The following is a 19,481-nucleotide window of genomic DNA, read 5'->3' as shown; positions in this document are numbered from 1 at the left end:
TTATGAGCTAAATGGTATGGACTTCCACAACAATACCAGTTTTCCATGTGGCCCCTTGGGTTTAATTATTCCCCACATCTGCTCTAGGTCCTCAATACACAAGGACAGCTTCAGGACTGTGGACTGTAAATAAAAGATGGCTGCAACCAAGCAACATAAAAAGAAGACGTTTTCCTTTTTTTCGCACATCTATTTATGTGAAAGGAGTCAAGAAAAATGTTGAAGCTTTTTTTATATGAAGGTACATCACAGTGAAATAGTGTAGCATGTAACTTCAAGTGCCAAAGCTGTGTAAACTGTACTGTATCACTTCAAAGTTTGCCTGATGTAACAAAACTCTTCTTTAGTTTTCCTGTTGTGGTGAATGAATAGACATTTTTGACTGAAAAATAAGATTACAGTGATGGATCACTAAACCTAAACCTCTTCATGACTTCTGGTCTTAACTTAATCTAAAGACTGGCATTACCTTTACTGTAGTTCTTTAAAGAAGTCAGCAAGAGGTTGGGAGATTAAAAGTTGAAGTTTTATTCTGAGCAAAACATCTTTTGATAACATTTGAAGGTTGGAGGGGAAATTAATTCTTAGTGTTCTACTGTAACAGGCTTCTATTTATGTGATTTTGTGGACCAGGACTCGTCATTCTTGTGCCTAATGGGTGCAGAATATTAGAATTTTTTTAACGTGGAAAGAGAGAAACCACTAAAGGCATGTTATCCTCTTACATCACATTTGTCTTTTTCTGAGAGGACATTTTCCTACCTATTGAAAAGCATGAACAAAAAGCACTGTGAGGAATCATTTTAGAAATATAAAAGATCCCTGAGTTGAGCACGTATTTTATAATTTCTACTTCATGGTCTACTTCTTTGATGCATCTGAATAGTTTGAAAGCTATTTACTATGAGCTGTGCACTTTCACACCCAGAAGAGATGGAAAATTCAGATGTTATGATTGGACAAGACATAATGTAGTTTGTCAAATCAATATTATGAATTACAATCAGACCATGAAACAGTCCACCTTCTAACTTCATTAGGACTTGACCACGAAGCTCCCAGCACCAGTGTTTGTGCTGACGTTAATGCCAGAGAAGATTTGGAAGTCTGCAGTCTTGAATCAGCAGAGGGTTGCTAATGTTTTCAAATTTGGATAGGGGCTTGATTTTATGCCTCTTTGGTAATGGGACTGAAAATGTCTGAATTCCAATTCCACATTGTGAACCTGTCAGAAATTAAGACCATTAAGACAGAAATAGTTGTTTATGTTTTATTTGGAGAACTTTTTCTCTCAATCCATTATAAAATAGCAATTAAAAACCTTTTTGTTTGAAAATCCTCTATTTACATATAAACAAGTAGCTGTGCAAATTTTACAAGATATTGGCAAGAAAGCATAATATTTTTGTCTCCATTTGTCACATAATTGTACAAGAAAAATAAGACATTTTTTCGTAATTCAAAATTGTCAAGTAAATCTACAAAGAGCAACTTAAGTATATACAGTAATAAAACTTGCTGATAAACATCTTGTCATAAAATGCTAAAGGTATAAAGACAAAAATTAGTATGTGCACAAAAATATAAACAATTTATAGAAGGTATGTTCATTTGATTGATTAGTTTTAGAAAACTGATCTGTCAAAGTGCAGTTGTTGCTCTGCATTTCACGTTTACCCAAAATAACCTCTATCATTCATAAATAAAAAAAAGTGTGGACATTCAACTTATTGAAAAAAATGTAATTCACTTAAATCGCTGAAATTAGTAATAATATTAGAATCGATTTTAAAATTGACTTTAAAAATCACATTACAGTAAAAATCCCCCCAACCTGGCTATGTTAAATTATTAAGAGCCATTTCATTTCCAAAATCATAACAACCTAGTCTTACTTAGTAAGTCTTTAGTTCTGTGGGTGATATTAAATAAAGGCATCATAAAAAACAAAAACAAACAAAAACCGGCTTATTTATTTGCGACAATTTTCAAGAAAAGGAGTAAAATTACCATTTTTGTTTTCAGAATTTAAATTTTTCATTTTTCTCTGCTCTTCTAAATATGTGGACCGTGAGCTCGCTTCCACTGCAGAAAATCTGCCGCTAAAAGTTTACACCGATGACTGCAATCACACTGTGATGAATAACAATTTCTTTGGAGAGGATTTTCACTGTGATTCAGTCCTTGACGTAAATGTCGTACTGACATCAGTGAAGAAATGTATTAACGCTACTAGCAGCTGGAGATGGGAAAGGAAATCTCAGTACTAAACAGTTGCAGTCAAAGTTTTGCAGCTCCATCAATAACAGCGTATACCCTCAGTACGCTTTGTTTATCATTTCTACATGCACAAGTGCAACAGAAGTCACATTCTGTTGTTCAGACAAACTACAGATGACGGTGGCAACCTGCTAGCAACTGCAAGGAGATGTTCAGTGCAGCACCATATACTTCTAGGGAACCAACTTCACATTAGAAACAGCAACAACCTCGAGCAAACATTCACCAATCATTGGCAGAATACATCCTTTTCCCTGGCAACAAGTGGTTACCAAGGGTCACTGACCAGCCTAACTGCTGCCTGAATGGACCATAAGAAATTTATTTCACAGTAGTTGCCAGCAACCTACAGTAAGTACTTGCAACTGGTTGGAAAAATGCGCATTTCCCCCTTCTGACTGGCGATTACCAGATGGTTGCCAACCGATCTCTAGGCTTGTATGTGGTGGAGCGCTCCAGAGGTTTAAAAGGAGATGGCACAAATTTAAGTCAGGTAAAGCTGACAGGTAAAGGGTGGAGTCACGATACCTTATGAGTACATCTTACCTAGTTGCTTTTAATTACTGACGAGCGACATAAAGTATTTAAATTCTCTGTAGAAAATACAAGACCCTAATTAAAAAGACTTCAAAATTTGTGCAAGAACTCTCACCATAAATCAGAAATCCTATGACAGTGAGCTCTAATACCACCTCTACACTGCACACAATACATGACACATAAAATATCATTGATTCCAATCACAGACAAAGATAAAAAAGAAATAAAACAAAACAAAACAACAGCCAACCAACAACAACAACTGTATCCCTAAAAAATCCTCTCATTCTACAAATCTGGAGAGAAGTGTTGGATATATAAAATTCCTTGATCAACACATTCTAATCCATATGGCTTAAACTGTTAAGAAGGCAACTCAGCAGATGATAAGACCGGTTAAGATTAATCTCTGTAAAACGATCCACAGGCATTGCTAAAATATAGTATAAATGTACGATAAATTAAAATCTCTGTTAACGACTTAAATAAACAAGAGTGTCTGCCAAGCACTTCAAAGAGATTTGCTGCTACAGCACAGACGCCACTGACACACGTTTTAAATCTGAAGTGTTCGGTTTGGTAAAGACATTGTTCTTTTGTGTAGCATGAGGCAGTGCATCTTCATCGAGTGTGGTTGGTTGTAACTGCAGAGCTGAGAGGCGCACTGAATTCAGGGCCAAGTTCCAATATTTGCTCCATTTCTCCACTGAAAATACAAAAGTCCTTTTCTTTAAGAGGCTTTTAAAAGCCAAGGTCTCTTCAGCATGACTCCCACAGACAGATGCCTCATAATTCAACAGTGGGTGATCAAAGGAAGTACCGGCAGGAAGGGTCGGAGCCGATGGTCCACTCTGCCTCCTTAATGCCACTGAGTGAAACTAGTCATTTTAATGCGGGTGCTATTTGAGGAAGCCTTTATAGAGCAGGTGTGAGTGACTGGTTCCTCTTTCATTCTCCAGACAGAAGAGCAGGTCCCTGAGGTTGACTCTAGTGATGCGCTGTCGCATAAACTGTCTGGAGCCTGTTCCACCTGAGCCTCCAGTCTGAGAGGGACACGACCCTGATCCCTGGAGGGTGAAACAAAGCAAGGACATTCAATTTTTCATCAACTGCTTTTGTGAATCCAGAAAACTTCAAAATAAGCACATTCCTACTTTGGGTTAATCACACCTCACCTCTGCATTGGCACCTCTACCCGGTGAGTCCATTTTCCGCTTTTTCCTTGGGCCGATTGCTGCCAGCGCTGTTAGGTTGGCTTCTCTCTGCCTGATTTGAGCCAGCTCCTGCTGCTGCATCTGAAATACAAGTAGTAACACGTACATTCAACGTACAGGCAAACTCATAACAATGCTTCAAAAAGAAAGCAATCACCCAGGATATTATTTTAGCATATACTTACTTCTTTGGCCTTCTGTTTCAGTCGGAGTTGCTCCGGGTCTTCTTGCCGTGACCGAGACTGAAATAATATCGAGGACATTTTAATATTTCAAAAAGGATATGTAGAATTTATTAAATGACTTGTTTTATTCATTCACTCTCTCAGTTTCCATGTCTGGCATTTGGTGATGGCAGGGAAAATGTATATTAATGACAATGACCCAAGAGCACTCACTTGCCTTCTCTGTATAATTATGCATACAAGATTGTTTCTGTCAGTGATACCGTGTGTCCTTGTTCGAATGCTGTTACCTTGGCAGCTTTCAACAGGATCTCTCTCTCCTGCTCTTCCTTCCTTTGCTTCTCCATTTGATCCAGCTGCTCAAAGAATTTGAGCTGGGTTCGCACATCGCTCGCCTGCTCATACTGTTCATCTTCCTGGAGTTGGCATGAAAAGCGAGGACAGACAGGAAAATGAAACAAGAGATCTTAAAACACAGTAGTGAGTGGGTCTCCCCTACTCTACAATTGCAATCAATTATCACCTTAAAAGTCAAGTTCTTCTGCTGTGCAACATGCGACACCTTTTCCAGTATGTCTTGCAGGCGCTGCTGTGTGGCATGGGAAATGTAGTTGATCACATCTGTGCCCAACTCACTGACACTGAACTTCTTACCTGTCGCAACAGGAGTGAGTATGGATAAAGCTTTAGACGGTGTCAGCATAGTGAGGAACATGCTGTGCATTTTCTCGACAGTGTACGTCTCTCACCAATGTCCAGAACTATCCGGGTGAGTAAAGAGGTGGAAAGGAAGGTCTCGTCCTTACAGGAACGAGTCACCATGCCAACAAGCTCGGAGTTGGTTGCTAAGATACGGGCACTCTCTTCTGACAAGTTGACTCCTGCCATTGAGGCCACATCGTTGATATCGTCATCGTCCCTGGAGAAGAGACAAAAACAGTTTTCTTACTTTTTGTGTCTTAAGCACATTTATACAGAATAAATACAACATTAAAAAAAACCAACACAACACACACAGAGTACTTGGCACTGTATGATGACAAAGAGAGGTGTTATCCTTAATATGGGTATCACAGGTGTACAGCTCTGGCTGTGGTCCCAATCACCTGTTATTATAACCTTCTATTCATGAGGCAACCAATTGGAAGCACTTGTTTAACACAGTTAATGAACTAAGGAGCTGCACAAAGGATAATAAAGTAAATAATTTCTGTTCTGAATTGTGAAAAGCTACTCTAGTAGAGGCCAAGACTGAAAATATGGTGCTGGAAGTCAGTATGACAGGTAAACTTTAAGATAAAAGTAACAACAGCAATAAACTGCATTAATTTATCTTACGGTTGGCACATAAAAAGTTATGACATCACGTAAGTTTCTATGGATACTTAATTCTCTGTGAACGCATATACAGATACTGGTATTTAACAGTGAGTTGGATTTCTTTTTTTTTTTTTGGTCTCTCGTACCTGAAAGTGCCTCCTCCTTCCTTCAGCTTGTTCTTCTGAGCTGCACCGAAGGAAGGCTGACTGAAAGCTTGTATTCCTTTGGGTGCTGGAGCCAATGTCTGCTTCACTGCTGGTACTAAAAATCATAAACAGGAGCAAAAACAAGTTTTCTGTAGTGAATTTAGACTAATGAAAGGCAGCTGCACCTAAAACTATTAGAGCACGCAGTAGAATTTGAATATACACTTGACTCTTGTATTCTTGGACTTTGTGTCTTGCAATTACAAACAGTAGCCACAAGGTGGTAGCACTTCCATAGACGTGTTAAATGCATTAAAGACAGAAGCTAAACTCAAGCGTAACAGCTGCAATTTAGTGGATTTTAGTGATGCTATTGCATTAGTGGACCATGGGGATGTTTTCATGGATATCCATTTGAAACTGTATGAGGTACTAAAGTAATGAAATACAACACTGAGACTGAACATTGAAACTAACTGTACATTGATCAGTAATAAATATCAGTTAAGCATTAAACAAATATTAATATGACCCACTTGTTTGTAGCTGTTTGATAACCTGTGGCTGGCCCACGATGATGCGACTGTGAGTTTGTCCTCTCAGTGTTACCACGGCAGACTGAGCCAGCGTCACCGGTGGCCTCACAATGGTCCCCTGTTGCTGGGGTACTATCTGTGCACATTCAGAAAAAGACTAAGAATGAGAAACCTAAAAGAAAGCACACAAATGAAAGAAGTAGAGACAGGCATATATTCAGAAGCATCCACTTGTTCATACATGTTCATCAATATATTCCGATACAGGTAATAGCAAAAAAAAAAAAAAAAAAACATTACCAGTCCCGGTTTACTGTGAGGCGTCTGTGTAAGGCTGATAACTGTGGTTTTGGTTGTGGCAGGGCTGGTGGTTGTAGTGATGGTGGTGGAGAGAGGAGGTCGCAGCACCACAGCAGTGAGTGCTGTGGAGGCTGCGGCTGCAGGCTGAGGGCTCAGCTGAGGCAGCAGGCTTTGTTGGATGAAGGCCTCTGAATCTGGGGTCATCTGGCGCAGCGCTGGAAGACTTCTCTACAGTCAGAATGAATGAAGTGTGTATGTATTCAGTTCATAATGTGAATGAGTCAGTTAGTTGTGGTTATTGTGCTGGGGTCTTGGCCAGAGTACTCTTTAAAAAGAGAGGCTTTTACCTGGATAAGTAAAGAATATAATAGAAAGAAATCTAACAGAAGCAGCTCTTAGTGATAAATGATTACATTTCTATCATTTCTACACATCACATAGTACTCTAAAGAAACTGCAGTGCATAGAATTTAGTTTATGATGTAAGTGAAGTTCATTATGTAAGTGGAGTTCAGAAAAGTTTTTTTCTTTTTCATTTCTGTTCTTTGACTTTTCAACAAGAAACTATTGCAGAAGCTATATGAAACAACATGCTTTACAGATTTTTAAATATTATGAAATAGCTTTATTGATTTGATTATGAAAGAGAAATGCAGAGAGAATAAATTTGCCCCATCCTTTCTAGATTTTTAAAGCTACCTGTCTGGCTACTACATCACCATGTCAGCCAGCAGAGCAGATATTTCCTCTAGTTTTTCAGTAGCATTTAAGTCCATGTGTGACAAATTGCTATAGCTTTTGGCCTGGTCCTGATTAAGGCTGCAAATCCTCCGCTCACCTGCACTCTAATCTCTGTCATGGAGTGGGTACATGTGTGCGAATGCACACCTAGCAGTAGAAGTCACCAACCACTGGCTTCTTTTTGATACAGTGAATTTTAGGATTAGCGTTAACTGCTGCCTACAAAACAGGTAAAAGATGGCTTGCAAATTTTACTTTCCAAAATGCTGTTAAAAAATTGGTCAAGGTGAAGACCAACACAACCTTCAGATAAAGTTGCATTTGTTTGCAGGAATGCAAATTAAAGTCCCATGTGACCACAAAGGAGCTTACCTTTATATTGTGGAGCATCTACATTATCAGCTTTCAGCCCAAAATCACATGATAACAATTGACAACACTGAGTAAACTGTTAAGGGGGAAAATATTCTGCTTTGAGGCTAGAAATAAGGTTTCCATGAAATATTAATCAATTTAAGCAAAAATGCTGCAGTGATCCTAAGCATGCCTCAGAACCATTATTGAAAATCTGTGGGCAGATCCTAAACATACCCAATGGACAAGATGTGCAATAATGTGAGAAAATTCTCTAATCAAAGACAAGAGTCTTGATGGCTTTTAAGTTTGTGAGTAATACAGTGCTCAACTGTAAGTCCCAAAGTTACAGAACAATGTAATAACTTTGGTTTTGTCTGCAGGTGTGTCACTAATCTCACCTTGAGAAAAGGTACAAGGTATGGCTGCGGTGATGAGTTGAGCTCCTGGTATAACCTACTGGTAAAATCTTCTGGCTCTATCTTTGCTTCCTGTTACAAGGAAAAAAGAAAAAAAAACATGATGGATGAGAATACATCATACATAAATAAACTTTGAAGGAATTTCACCAGGAGAAAGATTAAGTGTCAACCCAGAGAAGGTAAGAGGGAGAGAGAAGTACCAGTAGGTTCTTGACGAGCTCCTTAACATTAGCTGTGGTCTCAGACGACTGTTTCCCGCTGGATGCCAGCTTGATCAGTGTCGACAGAAAATTTCTACATTTTTTCACATTCTCCAGCGTCTCCTGCAAGCACACACAAATATTTTCTCTCAAATATTTACATAATACATGAAAAAAAACCATTAAATAGGGTGTAGGGAAAAAGGTATTTTTTTGCTGTTCATCAATCATGGTTAGCAATTCTCTCTTACAGCTGTGACAGGTGTCGGAGTGACAGGGGTTGCAGTAGCTCCAACGGGCCCCACCCTCTGTGCTACTGCTGTGGAGGCGGATCCGGGCTGCACTGTGGTGGCGGTTCCTAGCGGCTGTCCTGCGGTGGTAGCAACTCCTCCCAGCATGATGGTGTTCTGTATGTGTCAGTGAATATGCACTTGAAATTAGACCCAAGAAAAATGATGAGGTCAGAAACAGCTTTAACACGAGCAGGCCTGTTGAACAGTGCATTTCCTTTTTTTCACATAACACTGGTGTTCTATGAATTTTACTTTTTATATACACAAACGCTTTAGAGCTTACTTTAAAAGCATGATCTGGAAAAAAAAACTAACAAGGTTTAGCAAAAATATATTTAAGGAATTTCCATGGCAATGAGGACAAAAAAGATGAATAGAAGCAGCAATGTTTTTAAAAGTGAGCAAACAAGCCAGCCAGAGAGGAACTGAAAACAACTGTGTTGACCTTGTTGCAAAATCCCATCCTTTCACGCCACAGTTAGACCGTTTGGCAGAAAAATTGACCATATAATCTATGAAACAGATTCTGTGCTTGTTTTTTTAAAAACCATCTCACAGTAGGAAATCAGTCCTAACGAGTTCATGGAGGATACATTCAGCTTTTACTTGAGCAACAGTAATAAGAGTCTTACTTTAATATTCTCATATACCAAGAACCTTCTGCACAGCTGTTCTCAGCAGGTGTACAGTAACAGGCACACATTCCCTGACAAATAGAAAAATTATGAAGTGTAATTCATTTCAAATAACAACAACACTCTGCAGACACTTCAGACACACCGCTGACAATTCTAACTGAAGCAAATGTCATGTAAGTAGCAGCATGAGTTAGACTAATTTGGGTCAACTGTGTGAGATTAATGGAAACAGGATGTGACCGAGATCATAGTGAGGACCACTTGTCCAGATGTGGAAGATGAGAGAGTAGTGGTTTTAATCCAGGTCACAAGGGGGTATGAGAAACAATGATAATAAGATTTGTTTGTTTTTTCCTAAAAAAAACAAAACAAAACCCTTTAAATTATTCTTAATGTTAAAGATGATTGAAAAGATGCCTGGGTATGGCTATATGTAGGAAATGTTAAAAACAAATTGGGAATGATTCAAAAACTACACAGGAGTTTACGACCAAAATTACATGAAACCATTCAAGGTTCAGAGAATTTGGAAAAATCTCTGCACACAAGGAATGAGGCCAAAATCCAGCACTGAATAGATGTTATGTTTGGGCTGTTAGGCAGACCTACATTAAAAACAGAGATGATTCTGTAGTGAAAAATCACATGAGCATGAGATTGGAAAAGCTTTAAAAACTACAGTTCATAAGTGCATCTACAGGGGCAATTTAAGACAACTTTTTAAGATACTTTTCCCCTTGGTTTTAGTCTATTGTAGGGTCTCAGATCTATAAATTTTTCTAAAAAAAAAAACTTTTTGAAATTTGATCATTTGATTTACAGGTGATTCTATTCCTATTTTAATAATGTTTTACACAGCTTCGCTCTGGACAAGAGTATGCAATGCCTGGGTTCAAACCAGGCCAGGATGTTTGACTTAACCCATTAGGGATAGTGTGAAAAAACAGAGCTTCCCCAGGTAATCCGCAAAAGCATAGGGGGAAAATGCAAACTGAGCCTATGGGTTACACTTGGTGTTATGGAAATGAATCATTTGATTTAAATATAGTGAGAGTTTACCTGCAGAACAGGAGGCCTCTGTAGTGCGGTGGTAGCTGTCACAGTGGTCTGAACTGTGGAACACTGTTTAATAATGGTGGTGGGAGTAACAGGACGAGCCAGCAGTGGTGCACCTGGTGCCTGCAGGACATATAAAAGAAGATGTTACGCTTTTGGCAGACAGTGGAGCAGCAGGGGTTTTTCGGACACATGCTATATTGCTTAATAAAAAATAAATTAATAAATAACAAAAATCAGAAAATATTCAAAAAGTTACATATTAGTAGTAGTAGTATATAGTATATGTTTTTAAGTTGGATGCAACAGTTACTCTATGGAACGAAAATTAAATCAGAAATACTTGTTTTGTAAATGTTTACCAAGCAGAGGCACAGTATTTATGTTGAAGCAGTAACCAAAACTCAATTATAAACAGAAAGTAAAATAGTGATTAAGTTTATCCTTACTTTGAAGTTACAAGAGAGGTGTAATGTGAAAGAAGTTCAGCACAGCTTTCTTTGCATTACCTGGCATGTCAAAAACTAAAACCCCTGCTAGAAGTGAATGGGTATCACTTCAGTGGTTATCTACTTCCAGTGTTAACGCAGGCTTTCTGCCTCAGGCTCTGTGGACGCTAACAAAAAAAAGGGGGCATTTTACGCATCACGAGTGCCGCCTACTTCGATCAGATGACGATAAAACGGTGATAAAAATCTATAAAGAGCATAAAAATTTAACATGCAATATAAAAGAAAGGAAAATGCAACCCCGTTACAAGTAAGATAGGAAATTAATACAGCAGAAAATTATTAATCTCGGGATTTAGCGCACTGAGGTGTAAAATAAACATTTCTATTTGAGTTAATCATTTTAATGCCGAGTGCACTCTCAGTCTTGCTTAGTTCTAAAATGACGGCTGCATGTTAGAGCTCTGAAACTTTCAACTGGACACATTTAAACATTAAATGGTACTGTCCCAAAGCCTGATAAGGGGACTGAAAATCACTTTAGTGAAAATTCAGTGAAAATGTGACAATTTACAGGTGACTTTAAATTAAAAACCCTGAGCACGACCTGCTTCCAACCAGGTTATGTGCTTAGCATAAGTTATCACTGTGAAAACCAGATAAAAAGGAACATATTTATGTATATGTAGCTTTAAAAATGATATGTTAATGTTACTGGTATAGACAGCATTGAATATGTCTATGAGTCCCTGTAGATGGGATGTGGATGACCAGAGAAGAAAAAAAAAAATCAATAAAAGACAACTAATTTGAATTAATATAACTGATGTTGGGAATATAAACAAGTTTACTGGTTTTGCCAGACTGAACTTTATTTCAGTAAAAAGTCACTTGTACTCTTTTACTGTTAAAGACTAATAAATCAAATGTGAATTGGGAGGAATTACCTTTTTTGGGTTCTGAGAAAAAGTCTGAGAACCAACTGTTACAGAAGGTTTACAGAACTGTACAGGTATCTGAGTCATATTTTCTGCGTTTGACTGTATCTAGCAGATCTGTACCTGTAGGGATGTGATCTGGACAGGTGGAGTGCTTGTGGGAGCTGGAGGTCGTGGAGTCATGGCGCTTTGTGACTGAGCTTGCATTTGAGCCAAAGCCTGCTGGGGAATCATCAGCAGTTGCCCACTCTCACTGCGAACCAAGACCATTCCTGTACGTGCCAAATATCCAAGGAGTTAAAATATTAAAAGGTCATTATCTTCCTGTCCCAATGAGTCACCAAAAAAAAAAGGATGTATGCACGCATGTATGCATCAATAGTGAGCCCTATTTAGTCCTAAGCCACTCAGCAACTTGTCAAACCAAAATGAGCCACAAGCATGTTAGCAGAGTCTGACTGATATATGTGACAATATTAAAACATTTATTTTGTTAGGAGTATAATGCAGGAGAGAGAGACTTGGGGCAATAAAGGAATAGTTTATACAGAAGAACAGCCCCATTTCAGTCTTTACAAAACTCTGTCTGCAAAAGAGCAGAGCAATCAGTGATGCAGGGATGAGCAGCGTCTTCAAAGTAAATAGAACTAATAGTAAAGTTAATAAACAATTACCCCACCATTTTCCTGTCTCAACATAACTCTTAAATGCTTAAATACGTATGCCAGTATACCCATATTTATTATTATTGGAATTTTATATTTATAAAAAATTGATATTACCAGAAAAAAACATTATCAGTCAGGGTCTATATGGCAGCATAAATAAAAAAAAAAAGTTCAAGTCACAATCCACCATGCAAAAAGCTAAAAACATTCTTGTTTCTGCTCAAAATAACATGTCTTCTTGCCACCAATTTATTTTTATTGTATGGCAGTGTAATACTATGCACCACACCCTTATGTCAACAGTGTCTGTTAAAGAGGTGACAACATGACTCTACTACATAATAATAACACAGACATTCTAAGACTGGCCAAATAAATGGCCAGAGCTGTTTCATCAAGGCTACAAAGTGGGAATACCTTGGAATCAGAATCAGAAGACTTTATTTATCCCCAAGGGGCAATTAAATCTGCCATGGAAGAAATCTGCCATTAATACAGTGGCCTACAACAAAGAACTATATCCTACAGGGAGGCCACAAAGGGGATTTTCCATTCTAAATTGCAAATAGATGCATTTGTCAAAAATGATGTTGTTTGTTTTAGTATTTGATTTAGTATCTGTATTTGATCTGGATTCATTTTCTAATATAATAATTCTTTATTTTATGCTATACTGAGCATAAAATAGAATCACTGCACTTTTACAAAACCCTGAAATAACAGTTCACAACTGAGACAAAAATGCTAACCTGAAGACTTTGCATACTCAACACATGCATCCCAGAAAGTTGATTCAGTTCATTTGAACGTGGCATTATCAGTCGGAGAAATGTTTCATTATGCATTCAAGTGACTTCATCAGTCAGTCACTTGGATAAGTGATTAAATATTTCTCCCACTGAAAACAGTGCATCCAGATAGAGGGAATCAACTTTCTGGGACTTCCTTACATGCATTATTGAGCATGCATCAATACATTTTAACACATGCATCCAAACACACATAATGCTTGAGAGATATCCTGTATATTTTATCCAGCTGGTGCTATTATAATAGGATGTAATCGTCTCAGACAAGACAAACTAAAAAGAATCAATAGACTGGAATGGACAGCTACATTGATAAACTATATGAAGAATGTGTTGGCTGAGTTCCACTGAGTCCTGCTTTTAATCTGCTACAGAACCCTGGCCACCTCTAAAGTTGCTACTAAGCTACTACAATGTGTTTCAAATCATCTATTGCCTGCAAAGGCATCTCGGGAAACCGTTAAAGTTAATAATAATAATAATAATAATAATAATAATAATAATAATAATAATAATAATAATCTTCCACATGCTCTCAGACTTTACAACTCAATTACCTGGAGGCAGCTGAATGTTTTGGATATTTGGGGCGTTTTGTTGAGGCTGAGCGAGTCGAGGAGCTAACACCTGTGGAACAATAGTTCGTATTCCACCGGGAGTTGCAGCAACTGTTGAAGGTACTGAAGTCCTCAAGCCCTGCAAAACAGTCGGACTCCTCACTGTCGTCCCTGTAGCAACAACTGAAGCCACGACGTGGGCACCAGTAGGCAAGATAACTTTTGGGCAGTCAGTTTTGCTAGCAGGAGAGCCAGTTGTGCTGGTAACACTGACAGACGGTGACGTTAAAACTGTGGTTGGACTGCCTGTACTTGGTGAAGGGTTCATGAAGGTTTGCATAGGTGGCCTCACCAGCGTGATTGTGGGAACAGTTTTCACAGAAGGCTGGGACGAGATAACAGACGAAGTCACAACATTTTGCGCGTTCAAAGTAGCTCGGATAATAGTACTAGGTGTTCCAGGCAGACCTGCTGCGCTTGGTTTGCTCACAGGTCCGTTGTTGAGGAGTGTGACAGCACCGGGCTGCGAGTTGTTGCTGTCAGCGGGTCCGCCTGCGGTTATTTGACAGTTCATCACCACGGCACCTCCATTCAGAGTTTGCGCATCGGTCGCTCCAGGTCTGCCAGCGCCAGCTGTTGCATCTAGTGTAACCATAACAACTCCACTGGCTGCGTCCGACTTGGACTGACTCTGAGTGGCTGTCACACTCGGTCCTGCCGTCGATGTGATCCCTGCTGCCCCATCCATGCTTGAACCCAGGGACCCCGTACTGTTACTGACACCTCCTTGCGCTCCTGTCCCTGCAGCAGCGGAAACACATGAAAACAAGGGGAGTGTCGAGCAACTCTCCGATTCGCTTTAGTTTCGGGACACAGACAAGTGAAGCCAAATAAGCTATAACCAGCTGAGTAACGTGACCAAAATTAGCTAATGTTAGCTAACCGGAGTGCGCAGCTATCTTACCTGCTTTAGCAAGCTCTTGTTGTGAAAGTCCCATTTTGCTACCCTGAACATTTAAACTACTACCTAGAGCTGAGTTTCTGCCATGATTTTCTGCAGACGGGGCCCTAGCGGTTGTGTTATCGCGCCTTGTTTCTGTTAGTTCAGACTTCAGGGATCCATCTAGGTCACTAACTACTTTTTCGTCCACCTCTGTGCTCAAGAAAACATCACCCAGCAAATCGGAGCCCGCCGCCATCTTTTCCCAGCTACGCTCGTTCGTGAGACGCATGCGCCGATTGGATGCATCCTCCGTGACGCGACCTTAACTCGCCTCATGATTGGCTGTTGGATAAAAATAAAACCTGGAACAAATGGTTGCGAGCTGCAGTGCAAAGTGCCACCGCAGTCGGACTATTTCGTTGGAAATAAGCGACATCGCTCACAGAGCTGTGCCTTGTGGAGCATTAGCACATCGAAGAAACTGTCAGATAGTTCTCATGCACTATCACATGATTTCAAAGATGCTTGCATTACACTATTTTACTCTCTGAACAATCCAAAATGGCTGCGTTGATGCTATTTTTCCAGGACACCCGCAGTAACCGCCTAGTGCTCACAGACAGTGATGTGAAACTACCTGGATAGTAAACTTTTGAGAGTGCAGATCAGCACTTAGGCAGCCAGTTTGCACGGTTGTTTATGCATCACAGGACTCAGCCTTTTAACGCCGTGACTGTGACTTTTGTTGCAACTTATAAAAATTATCTAAAAAATGTTTTTATGAAAAAAATATGTACCATAAGCACAATCATAATTATTGATCGAATTTGTAACAAATCATAGATTACGAAAAAATTCAAACGAATGGGTCACAAGTGAGTTAAATCAAGCCGTGGTGATTGGCATTCATTTTATTGCCATCAATGATTGCCAGGTGCTTCAATCAGGTCAGCTGTGTACGCCTATAAATTGTTTCCGGTTTTACTAGGACTCGAAATGTGCCATGTGATGAGTCTTTATAGAAGTTTATAGCAACGGCCCCGGATATTCTCGAGCCATGGCTTCGAAGCCATACATTGGCTGTAAAGTATCACTCCTCTCAAAAGCCCAAAATCGTTATGAAGGGATTTTGTATACTATTGATGCAGCGAACAGCACAGTAGTTCTGGCAGAAGGTGAGTTATTTAGCTATCATCCATCCATCCGCTTTGTCCGGGGCCGGGTCGCGGGGGCAGCAGCCTAAGCAAAGAGGCCCAGACCTCCCTCTCCCCAGCCACCTCCTCCAGCTTGTCCGGGGGAATACCAAGGCGTTCCCAGGCCAGCCGAGAGATATAATCTCTCCAGCGTGTCCTGGGTCTGCCCCGGGGCCTCCTCCCGGTGGGACATGCCTGGAACACCTCACCCAGGAGGCGCCCAGGGGGCATCCTTGTCAGATGCCCGAACCACCTCAGCTTAGCTATCAGTGTTCTTGAAAATCTGTCAGCGTTTCAAAAACTTGCTTTTTAAATTTTTTCTCCATTTCTAGTTATTGTCATTTAATCTTAGCTGCTGGCAAAGTTTCTGGGCTGCCTTTCCTCATAACAGCCATCCCTCAAGAGTCTCTCCATCTAAAGCAATGCATTATCAGGGACTGTAACATCTAGTCCTTTTAACTGAATTGGAAAGAAACTGGGCAAGTGAAATATGGGTGGAACTTTCCTAACTTTATCCATTGTTTTTCTTTTCACTAGTCAAGTGTTTTGGAACTGAGGGACGGCCAACAGATAGGCCAACGTCACCCAAAGATGATGTCTATGAGTACATTACTTTCCGGGGAAGTGATATTAAGGATATTACACTGGGTGACCCTCCAAGGTATCACCATGGCCTGCCTCAGGATCCTGCAATAATACAGGTGTACAAAAACTGCTTGGTTACACCCTCCTTCTTCTAAAAACAGACTAAGTATGTATATGTGTGTTTAAACATTAACATATTTGGTTCATCCAGACCTCCAGTTCAGGCGCTTCAAGCATCCAATCTACCGTTGGATCACTCAGCCCTTTAAGGATGCCTGCCTACAACCAGGTTGCTGCTAGCTCTCTGCTTAATCAGCAGTATGTTGCAGCTCTCGGCCTTGGTAAATCAATGACAGCAAGTTTCTAACAAGTTAATTGACTAAAAAAATTAAATTTAAATGGGTTCTTTCTATACTACACACTTCATATCCTTTACCCAGGGCCTTTACTTCAAGGCTTACTTGCTCAAAGAGGTCCCATGGTGGAAAAGGCTGTTCAAACTGTCAGTGTAAAGACATTTAGGCAGAGAGGAGGTGCGAGTGGATCCCAGCAGCAGGAGCAACAAGAAGAACAAGGACAGCAGCAGCAGCAGCGGAATAGGAGGCAGCCCAAGGGGACGAGAGGAACAAATATTCAAACCACAAGGGTCACTGAAGCCACCAGTGAGTAAACAATGTTGCAGCAATGAGAAGGAAATGCTGTTAAAGTACTGTGATGTTTCCCAAGTGAAACAGGTTGATTAACTGTGGAGGAGTATGTATGTTTTGGGGAAAATAATGGGGTATTTTTCTAGGCAGCTACATGCACTTAAAACTAAGTGTAGCTGTTGTGGGTGTCTTTGCAGTGCAATCAGACCCAAGTGGATCCACTTCTCAAGACAGTCAGCAGCAAAATGCTGAAACCAGGCCACCTGCTAGAAAAAGACAAGGTATTAAACATGCACGTTTCCAGTAGACTTGAAAATCAGAAAGGACATCCTTGTATACAAAACAAACTTGAGGTGCACTTAATAAAAAATAAATAATAATCTTAGGACCTCGACGGCGCAGGAACCGCAGAAGAGGCCAGCTGATGGTGGCTAATGCTCCATCTCCCACCCTTAAATTTGACACAGACTTTGATTTTGATTCCTCAAACGCACAATTCATTAAGGAGGCGCTTGAGGAGAAGTTCCAGGAGAGGCTGACTCTAAAAGGTTGGTTATCAGCTGGAGTTGCCAACAATGCACCACTTTTTTTTTCTTCTTCTTTTTTTTTTTTTTTTTTTAAATCACCTGCTTTGTCAGTTAATTCTCTTTGAAGGAATGCTGTCAATTTAAAGGTATGCATTATTAATGTTGTGGCATCTTCATGGAAGTTGTGCTCTCATGTAACTCTGTTTGAATGAGTTAAAGGTGTGGTGACAAAAATGAATGTTTGAATAGAAGTAAATTTGCATTCAGGTAAAATAAGCCTTCTAATGCCATGTTTCTCTCTGGCCTATAGATAGATAGATAGATAGATAGATAGATAGATATAATTTCTTTAGTGGTTGTTTGTGTGGGTTTTTTTTTTTTTTTTTTTTTAAATAAATGCAATAGCTGAAAACCAGGGAATTGGTCTGTCCTTCCACTGTCAGTACTTTTTTTTTTTTTTTTTTCTGTTTTCAGATGGGAATTCTGAGGGAAGGGAAACGGAGGGGTTGCAGCTGAGTTCAGGGGATGATCGTTTTGGTCCAAAGTGCTACTATGACAAAGCAAAGTCTTTCTTTGACAACATCTCATCTGATAATGGGCTCAGGTAATCAACTGACTCTCTTTGTCTTATATAAAAGTTGGTCTTTGTACAGATATGTGCTCATGGCTATTTATGTACATCAATGGTTTCAGACTGACGTGGGCAGAGGAGCGAAAGCGCAATCTGGAGACTTTTGGTGTCCCTGGGCGTTTCCTGAGGGGCCAAGGATTCAGAGGTGGATATACCAGAAGAGGACGAGGTGCTGCTCGAGTCTAACTCAAAGAAATGCAACTGGGCGGCTGTACAGATCAGTTTCATACAAAGGCAGTAAAGCCACCTTGACTGATTTCGTACCCTATTTCTGGAAGGTACTGGATCCCCTGTAAGAATCTTGCCCCCCTTTTCTTGACAGACCTTTTGATATTTAGTACAGTGAAGAAATCACAAGGGCAATAATGAAGGCTGTATTGCATTTGGAAGAGGTGCTATGCTGTGCATGTTTGTTTACAGTCTGTTTACTGGGATACGTGATGGAACTAAGCCATCATTATTACAGCTGTGCTGTAACCAGTCAAAACGTCTGTCATTAAAAAGTTTAACATTATTTCTTTGACATTTGACCTTGTTTTTATGTGGGTAAAATTTACTCCAACTTTTTTTCTTTCTTTTTTTTTTTTTTTTTTTTTTTTTTTTTTTTTTTGTTTAAAAGGGGGAAACCATGAATGCTTCAGTTTCTACTTTTGTTTGCTACTTGCACATTTGTAAATTCTTGCTTTTGCCTTTTGGGAGTATTAATCAGATTTGTCCATTCAATGTTGCATAGTATTAATATAATGAACAAAAGGAGCTTTCAGACTTAAGACTTAATTTGGTATAATCAAGGGAATGAGTTGAATGTAAATAAAATGGATGTGCTGATACACCTGTTATGAGACTAAAAGACATTTTGTTGCACAAGTAAGCATTTAAAAATTCTTAGTTGTACAATCCTAATTATAAATAATCTGGGATAGTATCTGTGTTCTATGGCTGTTTCTTTGTCCTTTTAAGAAGGATCACTCCTTTAAACAACGTTTGCAATATATTCAAGATTCGATTATATAAACTGGCAATAAAAAATTTTTTTAAAAAGCGTAAATGTCACACTGAATTATAAGATTACACGTTCCCTGATTCAGCACGTGAGGGGCAAGTGCTGTTGTTAAAAAGTAAACACTCCACAGTGAACGGTGGGATTCTCACATTTCCTGAAATGCTGAAAGCAACTTTGGCTACAGCTGATCCTTAAAGGTTTTGGGCACTGGGCAGCGTGTGCTCCAAGCAGACTGCTTTCTTGAATCAAACGATACCCCGTCTACAGTGAGGGGAAAGTGGTAGGCTACTCACTGCCTGGACTATA

General features: G+C 39.6%; 2 protein-coding genes across 2 annotated transcripts; one reads left to right on the top strand and one right to left on the bottom strand.

Annotated features, from left to right (window-relative positions):
* Window positions 1-1,256: 1,256 nt before the first annotated feature.
* LOC101477158 (transcription initiation factor TFIID subunit 4) lies at window positions 1,257-15,045 on the bottom strand. Its single transcript, XM_004546199.3, has 16 exons — window positions 14,611-15,045; window positions 13,647-14,447; window positions 11,736-11,884; window positions 10,229-10,348; window positions 8,490-8,645; window positions 8,239-8,361; window positions 8,018-8,107; window positions 6,522-6,749; window positions 6,222-6,357; window positions 5,686-5,800; window positions 4,969-5,138; window positions 4,743-4,873; window positions 4,510-4,635; window positions 4,220-4,276; window positions 3,996-4,115; window positions 1,257-3,887 (listed from the first exon to the last, which is right to left on the bottom strand). Exons 1-16 carry the CDS (start codon window positions 14,876-14,878, stop codon window positions 3,720-3,722), a joined length of 2,958 nt encoding a protein of 985 aa, XP_004546256.2. The 5' UTR covers window positions 14,879-15,045; the 3' UTR covers window positions 1,257-3,719.
* Window positions 15,046-15,574: 529 nt separating this feature from the next.
* lsm14b (LSM family member 14B) lies at window positions 15,575-19,097 on the top strand. Its single transcript, XM_004546197.3, has 8 exons — window positions 15,575-15,764; window positions 16,320-16,483; window positions 16,579-16,708; window positions 16,808-17,029; window positions 17,212-17,295; window positions 17,401-17,562; window positions 18,016-18,145; window positions 18,235-19,097. Exons 1-8 carry the CDS (start codon window positions 15,647-15,649, stop codon window positions 18,356-18,358), a joined length of 1,134 nt encoding a protein of 377 aa, XP_004546254.3. The 5' UTR covers window positions 15,575-15,646; the 3' UTR covers window positions 18,359-19,097.
* The last annotated feature ends 384 nt before the right edge of the window (window positions 19,098-19,481 follow it).

The sequence above is a fragment of the Maylandia zebra genome, linkage group LG20 (assembly GCF_041146795.1).
Source record: "Maylandia zebra isolate NMK-2024a linkage group LG20, Mzebra_GT3a, whole genome shotgun sequence".
Lineage (NCBI taxonomy): Eukaryota > Metazoa > Chordata > Actinopteri > Cichliformes > Cichlidae > Maylandia > Maylandia zebra.
The sequence above is the reverse complement of the archived record's forward strand: the minus strand, read 5'-3'. Positions and strand labels throughout refer to the sequence as shown.

Excerpts from the sequence above, each read along its gene's own strand:
- lsm14b (XM_004546197.3), top strand. The coding sequence starts at position 15,647 with ATGGCTTCGAAGCCATACATTGGCTGTAAAGTATCACTCCTCTCAAAA. Across the intron at positions 16,709-16,807 it reads TGTTGCAGCTCTCGGCCTTG|GGCCTTTACTTCAAGGCTTA; the intron begins GTAAATCAATGA and ends TCCTTTACCCAG. Across the intron at positions 17,296-17,400 it reads ACCTGCTAGAAAAAGACAAG|GACCTCGACGGCGCAGGAAC; the intron begins GTATTAAACATG and ends TAATAATCTTAG.
- LOC101477158 (XM_004546199.3), bottom strand. The coding sequence starts at position 14,878 with ATGCGTCTCACGAACGAGCGTAGCTGGGAAAAGATGGCGGCGGGCTCC. Across the intron at positions 8,362-8,489 it reads CTCCGACACCTGTCACAGCT|GAGACGCTGGAGAATGTGAA; the intron begins GTAAGAGAGAAT and ends GTGTGCTTGCAG. Across the intron at positions 8,108-8,238 it reads AGCTCGTCAAGAACCTACTG|GAAGCAAAGATAGAGCCAGA; the intron begins GTACTTCTCTCT and ends TCCTTGTAACAG.